Raw genomic sequence first — 22,528 nt, forward strand, 5'->3', positions numbered from 1 at the left:
TTTTTTTTTTTTTTTTTTTTTTTTTTTTTTTTTTTTTGATACAGAGTCTCACTCTGTCGCCCAGGCTGGAATGCAGTGGTGTGTAATCGCGGCTCACTGCAACCTCCTCCTCATGGGTTCAAGCAATTTTCCTGCCTCAGCCTCCCGAATAGCTGGGAATACAGGCACACACCACCCCACCCAGCTAATTTTGTATTTTAGTAGAGACAGGGTTTCACCATGTTGGCCAGGATGGTCTCCATCTCTTGACCTCATGATCTGCCCGCCTCGGCCTCCCAAAGTGCTGGGATTGCAGGTGTGAGCCACTGCACCTGGCCAGTATTTCTTAAAATAAAAGAAATTTGAACAAAATATAGCAAAAAATATTTAATCCTAAAGTGGAAACACAGGCATCTGCTATTTTATATTCTACATTTCTCTGTGTATTAGAAGTGATTTACAACTTAAAAGTATCTTTTCAAAAGAAAGCAAAGTACTTATCAAATTTGAAAATATGTTTAAGACCAGACTTGAAAAATAAGTTAAAATTTAAATTGTGTAAAGTTGCCATACTTTATAAAACCAGAGGCATTACTAATGTAATGTCTAGATAATAAAAGAAGATATTGCTTGGATTTGCCCAATTCCAACCTCTCTTTCTTCATCTAGTGGTGTTAATTCGCATCCTCATGCGTATGTTCTGAGCTTTCAGCTCAGCAGAATCCTGAAAATCTGAGATGTGCATGAATGTACAGGAAAATAGACTCCAGCCCACAGAGGAGGATCCAAGTATCGATTCTGGATTTACAATAAGCAGCAAGCATTTCCATAAGAGAAGGGAAACATTAGCACTTAGACTGCCTCTGAGGAGCACAGGAAATTTCTCAGAGCTAAGGGTGACTCTTCCCACAGCCCCCGAAGGGCTACATCTTCAACTTCACGTGACATGTAGTGAATTATTTCTCATAGGAAGCTGCCGGGTTGAAAGCCAGCCACCTTGCACATGTTGCCTCCTGAACAGCAGCATGGGATGAAGGAGAATCAATTGCCTTGAGTTCCCCTTTGATTCTGCATAAAGTCAATCAGGTTTGCCATGGCTGTGTGGGGAACTGAATCAGTAACACTGAATTATCTAATGGAAACTTTGTTTGTGATCTAGAGTATCCCATAGACAAACAGAAAAGTTGCTATTGGTGGTGTATTTTTTACAAGTAGAATACAAGTCTGTATTTGCACAGTAGGATGCTGCTATAAATCTAAAGTAGCTCTGTAATTCCTTCCGTTCTGTGAGAATCCGTGTCAGGAACTGGTGATGGCTAGAGCGAGTAACCACAAAGATATTTTGTTACAAGTAATATTATTTCTTCCAAGAAGTTGCTTGGCTGTGCTGCTGGAAGTTGGCACAGGAAGAAGATTTGAAAGGACGGCAAACAAAGGGGTTTCCTGGCTACAGGCTCTCCCCAGGGGATCTTTGATGGTAACACCTCAGGTTCTGAAAATGGGTGTAGAGAGTGGCCCTCTGTGTGGCTGACTTTTCTGGACAGTTGATGCCAACCCTTAATTGTGTTGTTATTTTTTTCTAAAATATATTTTTCACTTCCAGGATCTAATAATCAAAGTACATGGAACTCAATTTCACTGTCCTGCAGGCTCTCAGCAAGCTGTGCCCTGATGCTTCCTTCTCTTGCTCCATCTCTTCTGCTGAAGATCTCTGTGTAGTGTTCTTGCTGTTATAACTACAGATTTCCTTCGATGTTTTTATTCCAATCTTCCTTTTCTAATACTTCTGAAAACCTGTCCGTGCCTTTTCTGTTTATTTTCGTGTTTCATTGAAATTCACACCCTTATTTCCACTGAAGAAAGTACTTAATTCAGCATCTTCTCTTCTCCTATCTTTCTCAAGAAAGTGAATTTAAAATGCAGAGTTGCTTTACTTTCTTATTGGTATAATATGACTGCCTTTCCCCAAACATAATTAAAACTGAAGGTCTTTCCTAATGAGTTGTTTTCAAGTCTTTTGTTAAGTCTTCTATTTTAAAATTTCTTCGTTTTAAAGCACTTGATGTCATTTTAAAAAAGCTTTCATAATCTGTAAACTCGTCCTCTGTGTACACTTTCATTTGTCCCTTTGCTTGAACTGTCATCCCACTCTAGCAAATGGGAAATAATGATGCATGCATGGCAAACTATTTTTTAATATGAAAACATCCTCATCTTGAGGACTTGGTGGCTTCCATGGCCAAAAAGCCTCATTTCTCTGTCCCATCCATGAAGAATTCTTGATATTTCAGTTTCTTTATTACTTACTTTTCAATGATTCCTCCTTAATAGTTAAATTTTGTATAGTCTTGTCTAGTTCTAGAATCTGATAATTTAAGTCTTACCTATATGTGACATTTTATTTCTAGAGTTTACAACATTTACATCATACTAGGTTTCTGATAGGCAGAGAAGGTATAGCCAGAAAACAAATAACAATTAAAAAGAAAGAAAAAAACAAATAACAAATAACAATTTAAAAAAGAAAGAAAGAAAAAACACATAGGTGTGGCTGATTTATAGTGCCATCAATTGCAGGGACCAGATGTCCTAATTTGGTTAAAACAGTCCTTGCTTACACAAATTGCCCTGGCACTTTATCTGGTTTAGACTTTGTCCTGCATTTTTTAGTTTTCAAATGAAATATTACTATTGATAGTTGTATTAGGAAAATCTAGAATGGGCATGTAGACAATTCTTCCCATTTCTATCATAGTCTTATCAAGGTATGTGAGATGTCTGAGCAATCAACAGAATCCTTTTTTTTTTTTTTTTTTAGAATTCTCTTTTAATTGTACAGTTAAATCTGTAAGAAAACCAACAATACCACTCTCTTTTCTCCAACACTTAAAAGACAAAACATAACCAGCATCTTCCTTTCAAAGGCAGTATGCAACCTGATCACTGAGAAAGATACCTACTTCAGTAGGAGTAGTGGAGATGGCTAACTCCATCCAGTCTCAGGTGGATGTGGGAGAGGTACTGCAATCTACAGCTCCTACCAGCAACTCTTCCTACCATATCCAGCTGGTAGGGTCAGTGGAGAGCACCTGGAAGTGTAGGTTAATGCACCGACACATTAGGAGAAGAATTTCTCAGAGTTAAAATAATGATGCCAGTCTTATATACCAGTTTATAGTACTGGAATTATATTAGTTTATCAGATGCTTTCAACAGAACACCAATTAACTTATTTAAATGATTTTACTTTTTTAATCTGATTCATATAATTAGCATAAGCCTTTTAAATTTGTTTATTTGTTTTGTTTTTTAGACAGGATCTGGCTTTGTCTCCCAAGCTGGAGTGCAGTGGCACATTCTGGCCTCACTGCCACCTCCACCTCCATCTTGTAGGCTCAAACCATCCTTCCACTTCAGCTTCCCAAGTTGCTGGGACTACAGGCACATGGCACTACACCCAGCTAATTTTTGAATTTTTTTTTTTAATGGGGATGGGGTTTCACCATTGTTGCCCAGCTGGTCTCAAACTCCTGAGCTCAAGCAATCCACCTGCCTTGGCCTCCCAAAGTGCTGGAATTGCAGGCATGAGCCACTGCACCTGGCTTAGCATAAGCCTTTTTATTTTATTTTATTTTTTGTTTCTTTTATTTTTATTATTTTTGAAAACAGAGTCTCCCTCTGTCGCCCAGGCTGGAGTGCAGTGGCATGATCTTGGCTCACTGCAACCTCCATCTCCTAGGTTCAAGCAATTCTCCTGCCTCAGCCTCTGAGTAGCTGGGATTAGAGGCATGTGCCACCATGTCCAGCTAATTTTTTTATTTTTAATAGAAACAGGGTTTCACTATGTTGGCCAGGCTGGTCTTAAACTCCTGACTTCAAATGATCTGCCCACCTTGGCCTCCTAAAGTGCTAGCATTACATGCATGAGCCACCGTGACCAGCGAGCGTAAGCCTTTTAGATGTTCATTCTGTCCAAGGTAAAACTCTGATATTATTTTAAATCCTGTCATAATCTAATTAAGTAGCAAATATTAGAGATACATTTATTTATTTTGTGGAAATAATACAATACAAATTTTGTGAAGTACAACATATGGCTTAAAAAAACAACAAAAAATATTCTTACTATGTTAAAAAATACATGAAGCAGGACTGTATTTGGAATTCAAGTGCACAAGAAACTTACAATTGCATTCTAATAAAGCTGCACTATTTTACCAATGAAAACAGAAATTCTAAGTGTCTTCAAAATTTATATATATATATATATATATACACACACACATATACACACACACACACACATTTAGAGTAAAAAAAAATAGAATATTTTTGTGATGAGGTCATTGTTGAAAACAAAAAGAACTTCAACATAAAAGAATACATTTTCTCTCTTCCTTTCCCTTTATCAATCTGAGTTCGGACTATTTCGGCCTTTGAAGAACTACTTTGTAAATCAACCTAAGTTTCTTAAAATGTCTGTATTTTTATAAATGAATCTTCTACATTTTAGTTGCATTACATTCAAGATCAATTGCAAAACTTAAATTCATTATTCAACAAACCAAAGCACCCCCCCAAAAAACTTTCAAAACTCTTCATAAATTGCAATAATTGAAAGGTTACAGAAAACATTGAACTATATCCTCACAAAAGCAAAAGACAAATGAGAACTCAAAATGTTGCACAATAATTGATGTTTTAATTTTATAATTTCCCTTTGAGATATCTTGACTTGAGAAAAGACATTTTAGAATGGAGTCCCAGTTTTTAATTGGACAAATGTATTTTCTGCACCTGAAGGAACAGAAGTTGATTTGAGAAGACTTAGAATTTTGTAGTGTCTATATTTGGTGAAAAGAATCATAAACAGATACTATTTATGGGTTTTGTTTTATAAAATTTTTGCCAAAAACTGATACTCTATATGAAGGCAAATATTTGGGCTAAAATATACTACACATGTCCTCCATTTAACAAACTTGCTTGGCATTTACACACACACACACACACACTCCTGAGAGTTCAGTTTTCCTACACGCCTGTATGCCTGTTAATGTTACAGTGCTATAATACAACCAAAGCTTTGTTTAAAGTAATTAGTATCTTTAGTGGACTGTGAAACAGGAGAAACAAAGATCATATATGTACATTAGATTTTGGAGAAGAAAAGATTGAGGCTTTGCTCAAAACCAAAAGAAATTGGAAAGAATATTACAAAGATGAGAAGTCTATACAGAGAGCCAGTTACTCTGCCATTAGGCAGGAAACAAAACCTTTGCAAAAGGCACATGCCTATTTTTGGGGGGTGGCTTGGGGATAGAAGGCATGGAGATAGATTGTGTGGCTTCTCAAATGCCTTTCTAATGGTGCAATACATATTCTTAAGGAAACATAAAGGATTCTGGCAGCAAGAGGAGACAGTTTATCTTTTGATATATAAGGAGAAAGGGCATGTCTGTGTGCCTAAGGACAAACACATTATTTAAAATCTCATGCTATTTAGTATTACTTCATTTTTTACTGAAACCAATAGCAACTTATTTTTCAGACCCTATGAATCCAGGTTATTTGTGTATTTTTTCAATTTCCTCTTTTTGGCTCATTGACAATATTTTAGTAGTCCTTTTGCTAAACATTTTTTTGTTTTATGGTGAATGGATATTTTTGTTAACTTGGCTCTTATGCATTCTACCTTAAACATTAATATTATGTGTATTTTTCACATACTTATTCATATTGGCCTATGTTATATTTTCAGTTGATTTCATAGGTGGACTTGATACACACTCCTACTACCAGGATCATGTTGAGTTAAAGCCTGTTAAACCAGTAAGTAAAGGTGTGATGATATGGAAAATATTAATCCTTCTAACTCAGCGAAAACTAACCAAAAGTGAAATAATTTGAACCTACTACTACTAATCATTGGTTTAATTTTCCACTCATATTTAAAACACACCTTTCACATGTAACCCAACATCATCATTATTATTATTCATTCCAAAAAGGATTTGAAGCTGGTGACATCATTTATGTTTCAAAAACAATAGTTTTATCTTATTCCCCTTATCAATAGTTGGTTACTGAATTTTGTAAATGAGATTATTTAATCTGCAGAAGTGAAGACTGAATATGTGTCCTGGGGCAGCACAGCAAAGTAAAAAGGGAAGAAAGACCTGCAGTGAATCCAGGCCCTCCATGTGACATCCAGGCACCTTCCTCAGTGTCTCTAAGACTTGGTCTATCACCATACTATGGTTTCACAGGGGGGAAACAGATTAAATTGGATAATGTGTGTATGGTACATGTAAAGTTGCCTATTACTCTTCCTAGTACTCAAACATTTGACTAACAAGTTCAGAAACAAGTTTTCTATGTTCTTAGAGGACATGGAAGGAAGTCAGCAACAACAAAACCACCCAAAACTGGTTAGATTTCAGTTGAGTACAAGAAAGAAATCTTAGTCACCTCATTAATAAAATGCTAGGAAACATGGAAATAGATACAGTGACTCCATTCCTAGAAAATTCCAAGTAGCACATATAAAACTGTATAAATTAATAATAGCTATCATACTTGCATATATTATCTCACTGAATCTTCATGAAAACACTGCAATGTGCTAATTAATACTCCCATTTTATAAATAAGAAAACTGAGGTTCATAGAGGTTAGGCAACTTTCTCAAAGTTCCACTATTAGTAAGTTGTGGAGCTGAGATCTTTCCTGGGTAGCAACCTATCACCCAACCTGATATGATGGACTTGCTCAGATGATCTTTTGTTCTTTCAGCTCAGTGTTCTGTAATTCCATGGTGATAGAAGAAATTATGTAAAATAGTCACTTGTATAATAAACACATATGAAAAGCTTCATCTGCTGCCTCTTTGCCACAGTGGTTCTTACCCAAATATGTAGCCCCTGCACCCAGTGTCTGTGAGGACTGAAGCTCTGAGAAGGCTACTCTGACTCCTCTACCTCCCCAGGTTGAATTAACTTTATTCTGGCAGAATGATCTAAAGTAAACATAGCTCACAGGCAGCACAAATCAGCACTGTGCCTGTCATATGATAGATGTTTAAATAAATTTTGGTTTCTTAAAGCAAATCCAATTTGGAAAAAAAATTCACCCTATATAACACTCCAGAACCAAGCAGTCACCACGTCATTACTCATACCACTAAGTGCTCATAAACGATATGTTCCAAAAGTTGATATTTGCAGATTTGGGAAACTTGTCAGGGATTGTGACAATAATCAAGGTGATTAGTGCATTGGGAGTGAGAAAAGAACGAAGACAATGCCTAGTGGTGACTTAGAGAGTCTTCATATATTTGTTATGTGATAAGAGGATGATGAATGGTTTCTTTCATCTCCACTGTGAGAAAAAAAAAAAGTCAGCAGAGAAATTGCAATATGAAAAATGCTGCAATTTAAGAGAGATCTTTCTATTAGGGAAAGTTATTAAAAACTCCATTTGATAAATATTGATAATGGAATTTTCTTCTTGAATGACTTTTAAAACCTAGACGCCCGTGTACCTACGTACCTCAAAAGGGTGTTCTGTGGCATGACCCAGAGGCAAGCGACTTCCACTTATGTTCTCTAAAGTTACTTCCGTCTCTGTGAATCAAAAACACCTAAAACATACTTTTAAGATCACCTAAAAGGCTTTGATCAGCTCCACTATCTGCTCCAAGGCTTTTCTCAGCATCCCTGTTCACTGCTGACCTAGCAGTGGATTGCTGAATATAGCATAAACTACAAGCTATTCTCTACAGAAAGCAATAGAACAAGCTTCTGCTTTGACAGATTACGCATATTACCATGTCAGATGAATATGAAATGCCTTTCAACCATGAAGGAAGCAAAAATCTAAAACATCAAACAAAGCCTGAATTGAAATCACTGTGCATGAAACAATTTAAGAGGTCAGTATCTGTACTCTCCACCAGTATGCAAATATTTCAGCATTTATCCAATCTGCCTCTGTCAGTCTACTTGATTTCTTTTAGTAAGGCTGTTATATTGAATTTCATTGAACCCAATGATGCCATATCACTACCCAGCAACAGCTTGGAGAAAAAGCCAACCTTCTGTGCAAAATTATTAGAGAGGGGAATGAATGCTGGCTTTGACTTTCATTAAGCCTCTTTTATCACCATTAAGTAGAAAGCCAGGTGTTGTGAGGAAGCCACTTTATTAAGGGGGTCAGAAGAATCCTTAGCGTATTCCCAGGCACATGTCTGTGAACAGGTAGCTTTGAACTCCATATGCAGAGTTTCCAGCCAGCAGCTCATTCCTAGGTAATACTGCACAATTGCACAGGAAGCCTTAATTCTCATGTTTGAGTATGTCAATGCTCCATAACCACAAAGTGCACCTTTCAAGTGTGCACAGTCAAATTGTATGTGAATGTGTATATGGGAAGTGGGGTTAGGACAGGGGTAAGGTGGTTCACAGATGTTTTGTTTCTTTCTTTTTAAAGTAATGATATCAAGCTTTAAAAGCCCACTGATTACATCAATCAGTTTAATTCACTTTACAATCACTGATTGATTACCTACACTATGCACGCCAGGCACATCCTAAGTGCTAGAGATATAAAGATAAATAATACTTGAGATTTGACCTTTAGGAGCCAATGATCTAGGAGGGAAGATGTACATAGAACAGGTAGATGCAAAACAATATCTATCTCCAAGGAAATTTTATGTGGGAGGGGGAATAGTTAACTCTCTCTTGGCAGGAAAGGCTTCCAGGAGAAATAACAATTGAACTACTTTGAAAAGATGACACAGAATTTATCAAAAGCAGAATAAATATAACTATGTTGGAAGATACTTTGGCAGTTTCTTACAAAACTAAGCATACTTTTACAGTAAGATCTAGCAATCAAGCTCCTTGGTATTTACCCAAAGAAACTAAAAAGTTTGGTTCACACAAAAACCTACACATGGATATTTATAGCAGCTTTATTCATAATTGCCAAAACTTGATAAAGAACAAAGATGTCCTCCTCAGGTGAATGGATGAACTCTGGGACATCCATACCATGGATTATTTAGTGCTAAAAAGAAATGAGCTACGGCATCATGAAATGACATGGAGGAGCTTTAAATGCATGTTATGAAATGAAAGAAGTCAAACTGAAAAGGCTACATACTATATAATTCCAACTATATGGCATTTTGGGAGAGGCAAAACTATGGAGACGGTAAACAGATGAAGGGCTGCGGGATGGGAGACATGAATAGGCAAAGCACAGAGGATTTTTAGAACAGTAGGACTACTCTGTATGACATTGGAATGATGGACATATTTCAGCATACATCTGTCCAAACCCATGGAATGTACAACACCAAGGGTGAATCCTAATGTAAACGATAGGCTTCACGTGACGATATCAATGTAGGTTCATCAGTTGTGACACATGTAACACACTGGTAGTGAATGCTGATAATGGAGGAGGCTGTGCAAGGGCAGGAACAGGGGCAGGGACCATTTGGGAAATCTCTGTACCTTCCTCTCAATTTTGCTGTGAACCTAAAACTGCTCTTAAAATATTAAGTCTTTAAGGGGGAAAAAAAGCAGCAGAAGAAAACAGGTATCCCTAGCATGGAGGCTGATTTGCTTGGCGATTCTAGAGAAGACAAAGTTGAAGCCCGTGACTCCCTAATCTGATGTTTGCCATAGTTCTCATATAAAGCAAGTGAATGGATAGGAAGCAGAGGCTTAAGCAGAGCAGGTGTCTTGACAGCTCTCGGTGAGGACCCTAAGAGACCTGCAGCAGCCATGGCTCCACCATTATGCCTAAAGCTATCAAGATGCTTTCAGTGTTGGTTATCTGGGTCTGGCCTGGGGACATGTGACGCACAGGTCAGGAGTAATCTGTGCTGGGATTCAATATCTTACCACAACTGCCAGCAAGGGAGGTGTAAGTCTCACCATAACTGCCATGGAGTCTCTACCAGGATCTACACCATCAACGCCTCCACTCACTGACAGCACCACCCATGAAAGGAAAGAGTAAAGACTGCTCTTATCGTAAGAACGCAGAGCCCAGTGGTCAGCAGTGGCTTTGAAGAGGACAACTACACATCAGCTTACAGTAGGGGCAGCAGTAACACCAGGAGAAGAGGGTTAACAGAAGCAGATTTACCCCTTGGGAAGAAAAATAGCATGGCGTAAACATATGCAGCTATCAACGAGATATGGAATTTCAGAGAACATAGTGAGTAACTAAATTTAAGTTTGTCAAAATCATAAGTGGTGTATTTCCATCCAAATGGTTAGCAACTGGGTACCGGGAAGATTAAGCTCCATGTAGCAGTAATTCTTCACATAACAATAATTAGAGCAAGGCAGTTTATCAAAGAAGGACAGCAGCTGGAATTCCAGAACTGTCTTCTACAGTAAAGGTAGAGCTAGATCTGATTATGTTAGAAATTTCCATGAGGATAATGCCTATGACTGCAGTTAAGAAAGACTTGATGAGAAAAGCTGACCTGAGATTCCCCATACCTTTCAGCAAGTCTTTTCTAAGGCTTACAAATGAAAACTTGACTTTTCTTTGGTATCTTAACTTGTCTGATTGCCTTTGCTGGAGGCTAATTTTTCTTCACAAAAATTGCTACATGCTATGTGGCCACTGCTGATTGAGTGGCTGCTATTGCAACTAAGTACTAGAAGACAGCCAAAGCTAATCCATACTTCAGGGTAGCCCTGCAGCCAGCTCCACAGGTACTTTCACTGCCTGCTTTCTATCTCTGACAATCCAGGTACACAGGAAACCCACCTCTGATGATCAGGCTGTAGGACAGATGCAGAGGTGGTCACCTCTTTCTACTCTTTCCTGAGAATAGCTGTTTTGCATTAGTACCCCCATATGTAAGTTGATGTCAGGCCATTTTGCACTTACAGCATCTACATTAAGCACCAGCTAGTAGGACAAATCAGGGTATGTGTGTGTGCATGTGTGTGTGTGTGTGTCTATAGGAGTTGGTGGGAAGGTGGAGTAATGTTCTTTCAAACCTTGATTTAAAAACCAACAATCACCAGCCATGTGTTAGTAAACTGCAGCTGTAGGCACCTAAAGAGGAATAGAATCACTCTATCTTTATACTGTTTTCATTTGTCCTTGATTAGCCTTCACATCTTATATTTATCCAGATAGAATGCGCGCTGAGCTATATCAAATTCTGCCTGCCATCTCTGCCCTGCGGCATGTGACTATAAAGTGACTGTGATCTGCTCATATCAGTGGTTGTCTCACTGTTCCCACTACTAAAGGTGGAACTCTGTTCCCTGAGGCTCACCGTCAGTCCCTGGAAATGGAAGGGACTTTGTGAGGCATTAACTCTCCTGGGCTGTCTCAAGAGCACTGCAGCTGTAATGCACTCAGCGCCTTCTTAGTTATCCCGAAGGAGAGATGGGCTTCTCTGTGTGCCTGCCTTACCTAGCACCAGTGCAGTGGCACTTAGGGCTCGTTGCTCTCTCTAGCTTCGGACCTCTTTCCCCTTGTCACTGACATTAATAACTTTTTGATGCATCATAAGAATGGTTGTACCATGTCATGGAATACTGTAAGAACACATCCTGATGTATACTTATTTGACCATGTAGCAGTGAAATGGCTGTTTATACAGCTTATGCACTTCAGACTTATCATTGAAGTATCCAGTTTGTGCACCTCTGTCTTTGTTAGGAGGGAATGATGCCACCAATAGTGCAACTGGCAACATGCAAGAGGATTTGCTGTGACCAGTGACCAGTCACATGTCAAAGGAAACAGAGATAATTTCCTTTGACCTGTGACTTCACTCTCTGCCCCTAAAATTTGTGGAGCCTGATTCTCATGCTTCTTTATGAAGCACATAAAGCTTTTTTCCAAAATCAGAAAGCTCATATCTGAATAGTGTTCCCCAGGGAGAATATCAATTCCTGGCTTTCTCAGAAGTTTTCTGTATATTTGCCATTGATGCCAATGGCAAGAAAATAGATTTATGCAGTGATGTGGAGATATAGTCCACCACCACCCCCTGAAAAAAAATCAACAACACAAATAAAAAGTTATTTTGCCCTGTTTCCAAGAGAAAGTGTCCTCTGATTTTAAAATACAAGCCAATGATATAAACCAAATTTTATGTTAAATACACATATTTTGCACTTAATATTGACATCAAAAAAATGTATAATCCCCATATTATGATAAGTTCTGGGAAGAAACAATATACAGGAAAGATTACACAATACGCAGGAAAAAAGCACACACACACACACAGACACACACACAGAAGTGATTAGAAAAGCAATAGAAAAAGAAACATTTACAGTGCTATCAGAAGAAACACTCAATTCCATTCTGCCTTGAGGACAGTTACCCTTAAGTAACTACTAACATATCTACAAACATCTGCAAAAAGAGAGAGAGAAAAAGAGAAAGAAAGAGGGAAACGATCTTACGGATCCCCAAAATCGAAGTATTCTATGCAGACCCATTGATCAATCATAGCATCATTAAAAGTAGGGCAACCAGGCCGGGCGTGGTGGCTCACTCCTGTAATCCCAGCACTCTGGGAGGCGGAGGCGGACAGATCACTTGAGGTCAGGAGTTCGACACCAGCCTGGGCAACATGATGAAGCCTTGTCTCCACCAAAAAATAAAAAATTAGCCAGGAGTGGTGGTGCATGACTGTAGTCCCCAGCTACTCGGGAAGCTGAGGCAGGAGAACCGCTTGAACCCGGAGGCAGAGGTTTCAGTGAGCTGAGATCGTGCCACTGCACTCCAGCCTGGGTGGCAGAGTGAGACTCCATCTCAAAAAAAAAAAAAAAAAAAAAAAAAAAAAATTTAAAAGTGGGACAACCAGACATGTGTCTCCAGATGTGCTACAATAAGAAGGGCACAGCACCACCTATAAAATGCCTTGCCATAAAGTCAAGCCTGACCTTGGACTGACACTATTAAAATATAAAAATAATTAAACCTCACCACAAGGAAGCAATCAGCCAAATCTAGCATGTGGGAAATAGTATAAAGCAAATAAAAAAAAAGAAGAAGAAGAAAGGAAGGGAAACTGTTATTGATTTAAAGAGACACAATAGTCAAACACATTGTGTATATGTGGTTTGCTTGGTTTTAAAACTTTTTTTAAAACAGAACTAGATTATATTTCAATACACAACTTCTGTATAACCAAAAAATAAAACACCACAGTAAAACGAATGAGAAAAAATCATATTTGCAATTCTTGACAAAATGTTAATATCTTTAATTGTAAATGAACTCTTCAGAGATCAGTACTAAGAGACTAACGTTACAAGAGAAGTGAAAATAAAAGGAACAGAGGAAAATGGAATAGCACAAATGAGTTATAAGGCTGTATGAAGATAATATGGTTAACATTAATAGCTGAGAAAGAATTTCATTATAAATTACATTATCGATGCTTACAAATATTGATATCTGAGGTTTGTACAGCTTTAGGAAATGAAGAATTCTCAAATACTGGGGCAAGTTACCCTAGTCATGGGGAGTTTACGCAAAAATGTAGATTTTTGCATAAACTTGGCCCAGGCAGTTCTCAATCATAGGAATCACTCCAACAAATAGTTGGATACACACCCACACACATACACATACATGTTTACTACATAGAAAATGTGTAAGTAATCTATCATCCCCAAAGAAACTATTTATGTATCAACTGGTTTATAAAATAATAGACTAGGGGGTAGAAATAGAAAGAAAAAAAAGACGCTTAAGTAAAAATACTACATTTCACAAAATTCTGTATCCTTTGAATTCTTAAGAAAGATTTTTAATGAATCAGTTTTATATTTACCTTGCTATTAGTGAAAATTATAAATATATGCACTTCATAGTGATGCTTCCAGACTTTTAAGGTATATTCAACAAACCAATTGTAATGAGATATTTCTAGATGATTGGGGAAAGTGATTATGGGCTGGGTATTAAATGATGTTAAGAAATTTTTGTCAATTTTGATAGGTATGCTAATGAATAGCTAAAAGGAAGAAAAGAAATTCTTACCAATTGAGCAGGTTATTTCAACCTCTACACTTTTGACTTTGGACAAGGTAATTCTTTGCAGTGGATCTGTGCCACTGTGGGATACTTAACAGCATTCTTGGCCTGTACCTCCTAGATGCCATATTAACACCATTCCCTACCAAACTGCAACAACCATTGCTGTCTCCAGATACCGGCAAGTGTCGACTGGTTAAGAATCACTGAGTTAGAAATGCATAGAGATATGAATGAAAGAACATAATAGTTGAGATTTTATTTTAAATACTCTAGCCAAAAAAAGCAGGGGGGTGCTAGTTGATACGTGAAACTTTAATAGCACAACTTTCATTTTAGCTGAAGCTGAGTGATGAATGCATAGAGATTCATAACACTAATCTGTCTACTTTTGTGTCTGACTTTTTTTTCTTTTCTTTTCTTTTTTTTTTTTTGAGATGGAGTTTCACTCTTTTTGCCCAGGCTGAAGTGCAATGGCGTGACCTCAGCTCACTGCAACGTCCACCTCCCGGGTTCAAGGGATTCTCCTGCCTCAGCCTCTCTAGTAGCTGGGACTACAGGTGCCCGCTGCCACGCCTGGCTAATTTTTTGTATTTTTAATAGAGACAGGGTTTCACCATTTTGATCAGGCTGCTCTCAAACTCCTGACCTCAGATGATCCACCAGCCTCGACCTCCCAAAGTGCTGAGGTTACAGGCGTGAGCCACTGTGCCCAGCCCTGTTTGATTTTTTAAAAGTCAATCTGCTAATAAAACCTAACACAGGTTTACCAATAGGTTTTCCTTTGAATGCCCCCTTTCGGAGTTGCCTCACTGTCTTCTGCAAAAGCTCCTCACAGACATGTTTCCCAGCTCCTGAAGTAACACTTTCAGAATTCCTACCTGACATCATAGGAACAGGCTCAGCCTGTTTCACTGCTTCACCAATCCATGTTGCTAAAGCCCAGAAGCAGAAAATATTAGCTAGAGGCAGAGCCGGTGTTAAAGACAAATGTAATGGGTACCTAGAAGTTCCCCAAAACCCTCACTGACACTACTGCTAACAAAGAAAAACACCTTCTCCTGTTGCCTTATCCTCACTCTCAAAGAGATTCATGTATTGGATGGAAAAATAAACCCTGAAAATTCCTTCTACTGTAAAGATTGCATAAAACTATTCCACCATTATAATCCCATCCCTTTCTCTTTTAGTTTAAATCCCTGTTAAAATGCCAAGGAATAGAAAGTGTAGACACTGATATTCAGAATGTAGAGAATAGATGAGCAGAGGAAATGTGATGGGGCACAGGGAGAGGCCTGGAGGATTCCCACTCCTGAGGCATGCAGGAGGGATTTGTTCTCTAGATGAGTTCTAGGAGCTTGGGTGGGTATTTTGTGGTTGTTTTCTTCATGCTCTACAATGAGAAGAGCGGCAAACAAAAAGTAAAACTGTTGGGAAATTTTTCAGCCATTCCAAATTATAACTGAAGAGTTCCCTCCAACGCATAAAGTCATCAAGCTGAAGTAGAGGAAAAGGAGTTGCTAGATGTGGTTATGAAGAGAGTGTGAAACGCAGTCTGTTGGAATGATGCTTACAATTTAGTTGAAGGAAGACAACTTGCATGCCTGGGTGAAGTAATTAATCATGAGTCCTGGATGCCACTAGCTGTACATAGGGAAGAGCTGATAGCCTGAGAGTTGCTTTTAGCAGGATGAGAAAGCAAAATGGCTGAGGGAGAAGTGGAAGTCTTCTTTGCAGTAGAGAAGAAATTTCAGCCAAACCTGCAAAGGTGAGTAGGGGTTTGGATTAGCTAAGACTTTTCACAGGAGAGAAACTGTGAGAGCAAAAGTGTTCAACAGATGTTTATGAAGTAACAACTACGCAGTAGGTACTGTGTTAAGGTTGACATTGTGCAAAGATGCGGAAGCTGATGCCCTAACATTTCAAAGGCTTACTGCTTAGGATAGAATAAGGAGAGTCGTTTTCAAAAGTGTGGAGACAACAGTGATTGGAGATGGGGATCTGTATGAGTCAGGGTTCTCCAGAGAAACAGAACCAGTAGAGAGAGAGAGTGTGTGTGTGTGTGTGTGTGTGTGTGTGTGTGTGCGCGTCCACACGTGCCTGCATCTGGGGGCTGGCAGACTGGAGGCCCAAGGAAGAGATGCAGCTCAAGTCCAAAGACAGTCTGGAGGCAGACTTTCTTCTTCCACAAGAGACCTCAGTCTTTTCTCTTAAGATTTTCTCACAGATTACATGAGGCCCACCCACATTACAGAGGGCAATCTGCTTTACTCAAAGTCTACTGATTTACATGTTAATCCTTTTTAAAATAAATAAATAAATAAAAAATAAAAGAAAAAAACCTTTACAGTGAGAGGTAAACTGAAGTTTTACCAAACATCTGGACACCATGGCCTGGCCATGCTGACACATAAAAGTAGCCATCACAGGATGAGATGTGTGTAAGAAACATGAGTCATTGGTTGGGTGTTATGAAAGCAAGAGCAGGATGATCTTGAGCACTTAACCATCAGCATACTGTAGAAAGAACAGGCTATGCGAATGTCTCATAGTTTGGGGACACAACATTACCCTGTTATCTTTACTCTTAAGAAAAGCAATAGCGACTACTCCACATCACACAACAATTACTGTGTGGTTGGCACTTCTCTCCCAGGAAATCATCCTGCACTCTGATCATGATGCCCGATTACCATGCCCTAATCTGAAAAGCAGAAGGCCCAGGTTTCTAACTTTCTTATTGCTACAGTCAGACAGCACCAGGTGCACCCAGGAGCTATTTTGCATTTCAAAAGACCTGGATGAATATAAAAGATATTGAGCTGTCAGCTTTGAAGTTCTTGAAAGCAATTCGTGTTTTCTGTTTTAGGTCGAAATAAGTAATGACATTGAACCAGAAATGCGGCTGCTGAACTTGACTTAGGGAGCAAAGGACCATTGACTGCGCACCTCGGTGGATCCGACTAGCCTCACGTTCCTTCCAGAGGCTAGACTGTGCTTCCTGGCTTTCCCATGAATCATGGAGTTCTTCGGTCACAGCCTTTGTATTATTAGCATTGTTCTCTAGATGAGTTCTAGGTGCTTGGGTGGGTAATTTTTTAGTTGTTTCCTTCTTATATGAACACTTGTAAATTGTAAAAAAAAGAAAAAAGAAAAAACAGAATTTGGTTTAAAAATTTTAACAATATTTAATGTGAGGCATGCAAAATGAAAAATCAGATCTGTGAAAACCTTTACAGTCAATTCTAAGAGAAATCTCAGTGTGTGCTATGGAGATATTAAGTCAGCACTGCTGACTGTTGAAGTTATTCTAGGCCTGATGAATTTGTTTTAGCAGACATTACCTGTGGTTATCAGCCACCAAGGTAGACCCTGTGACAGCTGATAAATGGGTACAAATAATGGATTCAGCTTTTGAATTGAATATGGGTAATTTTTTTCAATGCCATAAAACAAAACATGGAGTCCTCCTTTGTTCTTGACTTCTTAAAACCCAGAACAATATTATGGCAATCTAAATTTTCAGACTTGTGCATATCTTGTTTTTCCTGATACACACACACACACACACACACACACACACACACACACACATATATATATATATATAGTGGGCACATGGAAGAATAAAAGGATTAGTAGAGCCCCTTTCCCCTTTGGAGGGAATATGGGTATCTCTGAGGTCCATATTTTCTACTCATTATTCCATTCCTGACACTGCTGTCAGACCTAAACATACAGCTCATACCCCCTGTGGGACAGAAATCACAAACATAGACCTGCAGTCAGGAACTTTGCTCTTAGGATATTCAAAAGAAGCATGAAAATACTGTGGCATTCTTTATAAATACTTCTAAAGGAGAATTCATGTTTGAGCAACATCAGTTTTTCTTTCTCCTACCCCTTCCCAAATACCAAGAAAATGATATGGGAAGCAATTATCTGTGGGAAAAAGGAGTGTCTTGAAAATGCATCACAGTTGTGTTTTTTTAACTGGCACAAAATTTACATATGGTAAAATGCACAAATAGTAATGATATGATTTGATTAGTTTTGAAAAATGTACATATCCATGTAACCAAGGCCTCAATCAAAATGCAGAACATTTCCATCACTTTAGAAAATTCCCTTATGCCCTCTTTCAGGCAATGCCTACATTCTTGTAGACAACCACTGTACTAATTTTCATCATCACTGATAATTTGATCTGTTCTAAATATAAAATATATACTCTTTTCACATCACTTTTGCCCACACTTCTCAATCACTATTTTTTATATGAAAATAAGTTTTGCTCACTTCGTGTAACAATGACAGTGAAGCTCCCTGTAGGCCAGAAAGTTGTGAATATGTGGTTGTTAACTCAGCCCATGCATCTCTAAGAAGTCGGTCTATTAACCACCTAAAACTGTTACAAATGTTTGTATGTGTGTAAAAGTCCTTTGTTCCTCTTGTTCTTCTTTTGGCGCCTATAGGTTTCATGAGACTCTGTTAAGAATCAGAGTTTAATGTGACAAAGTTTGCCTTCATTCCTCCAAGCTCATCACAACCACAGTGAGCCATTTGGAGACCTAATTTACTCACTAGCCTCCAGATTATACCCCTTTAATCCGCTGGTACCCACAAACTCCCATCACTTTTTATTCTACTTAATACATTCAAAGTCAAATAAAGAAAAGCTGGCAGGGACTTTGAAGATGGTGGAATCCAAGCCACTATTCTGCAGATGAGGGGGCTGAAGCCTAAGAGATTTGGTGAACTTGTCCAGACCCTGTATCTGTACACAGGGGCAAGAGCCATAGCCAGTGGACAGAGAACATGGGAGCAAAAGTTGGGGTTTGGGTCCTATCCACTACCGTGTTCTTGGACAGTGTTTGACATCTCTGCACTACAGTTTTCCTCATCTATGAAATGGAACTATGATCCCTACCTCCCAAAGGTGAGGTGAGAATTTAACGAAAAATGTAAAAAAAAAATCTCAGTACACGGTGAAGCACCTCACAATTAAAGGAGGTGATTATTATTAATCATGTCAAAACACTCCTCTGTACCCTGTCTGGAGCTCTTGCTTTCCACTCAAGCACTTTGAAGAGCCGACGGAAACAACAAACTCTGTTTTTTAAAAGCAGCTGGAAAATGTTGCCCAAGTTTAAATGATTGGAAATCAACTAAAATATGCTTTAATTTAAAAGTAATTTTATATTCAAATTCCAAAACTAATGCCAATAATTATTGTTAGTATTGTTACGATTATTGAAAAAGCTGATAAAACATCAAAACTGTAGAGCATCAGTAAAACAGAAGGATAAAGTTAATATTGAAATATTTTAAGCTGTCACTGAATTTACGCCCACACATACACATGCAAGTAAAACATGGTTAACATTTCACAAAATAGAACCATACTAAATTTTGTTTCTATTTTATGTTCACATGAATTTGTACATACTTCTGGTAGGCATTGCAGAATCTGAACTTTGTCTAAGTGCAGAAAACAGCTTTGAGGAGAAAATCCTTACGTTAGTGATTTGTCTATTAATATGCAATATAGGCAATTATTTAATATGGTATATATGTTTTCATTTTTAATCTTTCTTGACTTAAATATGAAGTTATAACTGTTTCAATCCCCACCCTCAGCAATCCATAAAGATTGTCCTAACATTCTGGATATTTGCCACTCATCAGAAACAAGTTAGATTGATCTGCCACCTCCTCTTCTCTCTTTTCTTCTCCCTGCCTCTCATCTTCCTGGCTACTCTTTGGGGGCTATGCTTCTGTAAGACAAAGGGAAAAACAGAAGTGCCGAGTTGTACAGTAATACTCAGCAATTATCCGTTAATCTGGGTAATTCCAATGCAGTACTGTCACAGTTACTGTTCCATGGAAATGAGCATTTGCAGTTGTTGCTTTTGCCTCCAGTCTTAGAGAATGCACTCTCCATTGTGCATATCCATTAGGGTTTTCAGCAAAGACGTGGTCACTACATGCACTGTATGTTCTTGCCAAACCTCAGCTTCTCCATATGCAATTGTGTGTCTGGTCAGAGTAAGGGAAAATGAATGCATCCTTTAGCTTGTATTCATTGGTCAGAATCTTAACTATCTTAAGAGATGGTGTAGTTCTAGATTCAATAGCTCTCCTCAGAAGTGGCCCTGGCAAAACTGAAGATAGGACATCCACTGCCCTTTAGCCTCTAGTACTGACTGGAATGGAGAGGTGAACATTTAAAGCCTGTGTTTTTCCTCTTGGAGCCACCTTAGCACTGCGTCTTGTAAACCTTGGCCAGCCCTTCCCCAGGCTGTGCCTTCTATCTTGTGGGAATGATGCATCCTTTCTTAAGTGTCTTCTGCTGACCTCATGCAACACCACAGGAAGTTGGGATGCTTTCCAGCTTACTTTTTCTTTATTTGAGCTTCTGGTCATGTTTCAAAGCCAGCAAAATCTAAGCAAGGGAGTTATAGGCAGGGTTAGAGAATTACCAAAGGACACAAAATGTCTTGGGGTGTGGAACAGCACACATCAGAGAAATCTCAAACATCTCTTAGGAAAATCTCTAAATGTGTATATCCCCAAGTATCTTAGCCTTCCACCTGCCACATAAAGTGAGGGTATGTGTCCCTCAAATGAAAAAAAAATGAAAATACACTTTCTTACCACTTTAAATCTGGGAAGTGGTTGGCTCGTTTGTTTTGAAGACAACTCGACAATTTGCCCTAGCAAAATATTGACTTCTTTGATTTTTCCTTCAGAAAAATAAGCCCTGCTATTCCTATAGACCTAAATAAGGGAGGCAGCCAGCTTCAAGAGGCTGGCTCTAACAAAATATATGCGAAGGCTGCCATCTGTCTCACTTAATGAATGGGCAACTCCTGATTGAGAAGAATTTGTCTTCATTAAAACCAGCTAAAATGTACATTGTAAATCTGAGGAAAACCATCATGACTCCTTGCTAAATTGAGAAGCAAAAACCAAAATTTCTCTTTTCAATCTTTGCAAATTAAAAGGAATCTTGCCGAGAATAAACAAATCTTCATTTCTTAATTTAAAAACGAATGGTGTCCCCAAATGTGGTCTATTCTGGCTAATTATTTTTGAAGCAAATTCTCACTTATTCTGTCTGAGTCACTTTAGTATGTAACTAGGATAAATTTCATAGTTGATTAGAATGCAAATGTTCTAACTTGACATTTTTGCCCAAGATACATTCTTTCCAGGTATAGCTGAATTAAGTAGGAAAAATATAAATAATTGCTCTTTTAAAACTATAGCAACTTGAATGCCTGGGTTTTACTTCCATCTAATTTAAAAGTTATCTGTAACCTTTGTTTGATAGAAGGTCTGTTGAAGTGTCTAAGAACCATATTGAAATATTTGTGATAAACAGGCCCACAACTTAAGGACATTATGCCCAAAAGTGAACTGACAGAGGAAAGTACTCCTCATATAACTACATAGTGAGCAATTTAGAAAGGGAACAGATGACCAGACACAGTGGCCCATGCCTATAATCCCAAAGCTTTGGGAAGTTGAGGTGAGAGGATCACTTGAGGCCAAGAGTTCAAGACCAGCTTGGACAAAATAGTGAGACCCTATCTCTACAAAAACAAACAAAGAACAACAACAATAAATACCTAAAAAAACTTTAAATTAGCCAAGTGTGGTGGCACATACCTATGATCCCAGCCACTTTAGGGACTGAGGGAAGAAGATTACTTGAGCCCAGGAAATAGAGGCTGCAGTGAGTGCACTACTACACTCCAGCCTAGGCAATAGAGCAAGAGCCTGTCTCTAAAAAAAGAGAGAGAGAGAAGAAGAAATAGATATGTTTTAATTATTAGAAGACCCATCTCTACTGAAAAATACAAAAAAACTAGCCAGGCAATGTGGCGGGCGCCTGTAGTCCCAGCTACTGGGGAGGCTGAGGCAGGAGAATGGCATAAACCCGGGAGGCGGAGCTTGCAGTGAGCCAAGATCCAGCCACTGCACTCCAGCCTGGGCGACAGAGCGAGACTCCATCTCAAAAAAAAAAAAAAAAAAAAAAATATTTAAAAAAATGTTTTTTTAAAAAAAAAATTCTCAAAAAAATGGAATTAACAAAAAATTCTAAAGTTATAGGTAGTGTCTCTTTCTCATCTTAAAGAGCTTAGCGTCTTATTGAAGACTAAAAGAAAAAGGCCACTTCTTGAAGGTGGATACAGCTTCTTAAATATTGGTATTTGTAGAAAAATGTGGTGGCAAGCAAAAAATGAATCATCTTTCTTGAACTTGCATTCATACAAAGGGTAAGAATCATGTTAAATGCTAAACATTTTTAAAAACTGAAATATTTAAAGAATCCAAAATATGCTGTAGTTTAAACTTGAGAGCTAAGTTAAGTAAAAAGAAGAAAAGAATAGAAGGTAGAAAGGAAGGGAGAGGGAAATGGAGAGACGGTGAGGAAGAGAAAGAGAAAGAAAGGGAATGGACAGGGAGACAGGAAGGAAGAATCCAAAGCTGA

The 22,528-nt window shown here is 38.3% G+C and overlaps 1 protein-coding gene across 2 annotated transcripts in view; it reads left to right on the top strand.

Moving 5' to 3' along the window:
- The window catches only part of NKAIN3 (sodium/potassium transporting ATPase interacting 3), a 751,259-nt gene that overhangs the window by 696,120 nt on the left and 32,611 nt on the right, over positions 1-22,528 (top strand). The window contains exons 6-7 of one of the 2 annotated variants that reach the window (XM_017893482.1): positions 5,741-5,811; positions 16,898-17,219. The exons of the other annotated variant lie outside the window; for it this stretch is intronic. Coding sequence (XP_017748971.1) covers positions 5,741-5,811; positions 16,898-16,951 — 125 coding nt within the window. The 3' untranslated portion in view covers positions 16,952-17,219. Of the gene's footprint in view, positions 1-5,740; positions 5,812-16,897; positions 17,220-22,528 lie in introns of those variants that run through there. 2 annotated transcript variants of the gene reach the window in all.

The sequence above is a fragment of the Rhinopithecus bieti genome, unplaced genomic scaffold (assembly GCF_001698545.2).
Source record: "Rhinopithecus bieti isolate Rb0 unplaced genomic scaffold, ASM169854v2 scaffold_21726, whole genome shotgun sequence".
Lineage (NCBI taxonomy): Eukaryota > Metazoa > Chordata > Mammalia > Primates > Cercopithecidae > Rhinopithecus > Rhinopithecus bieti.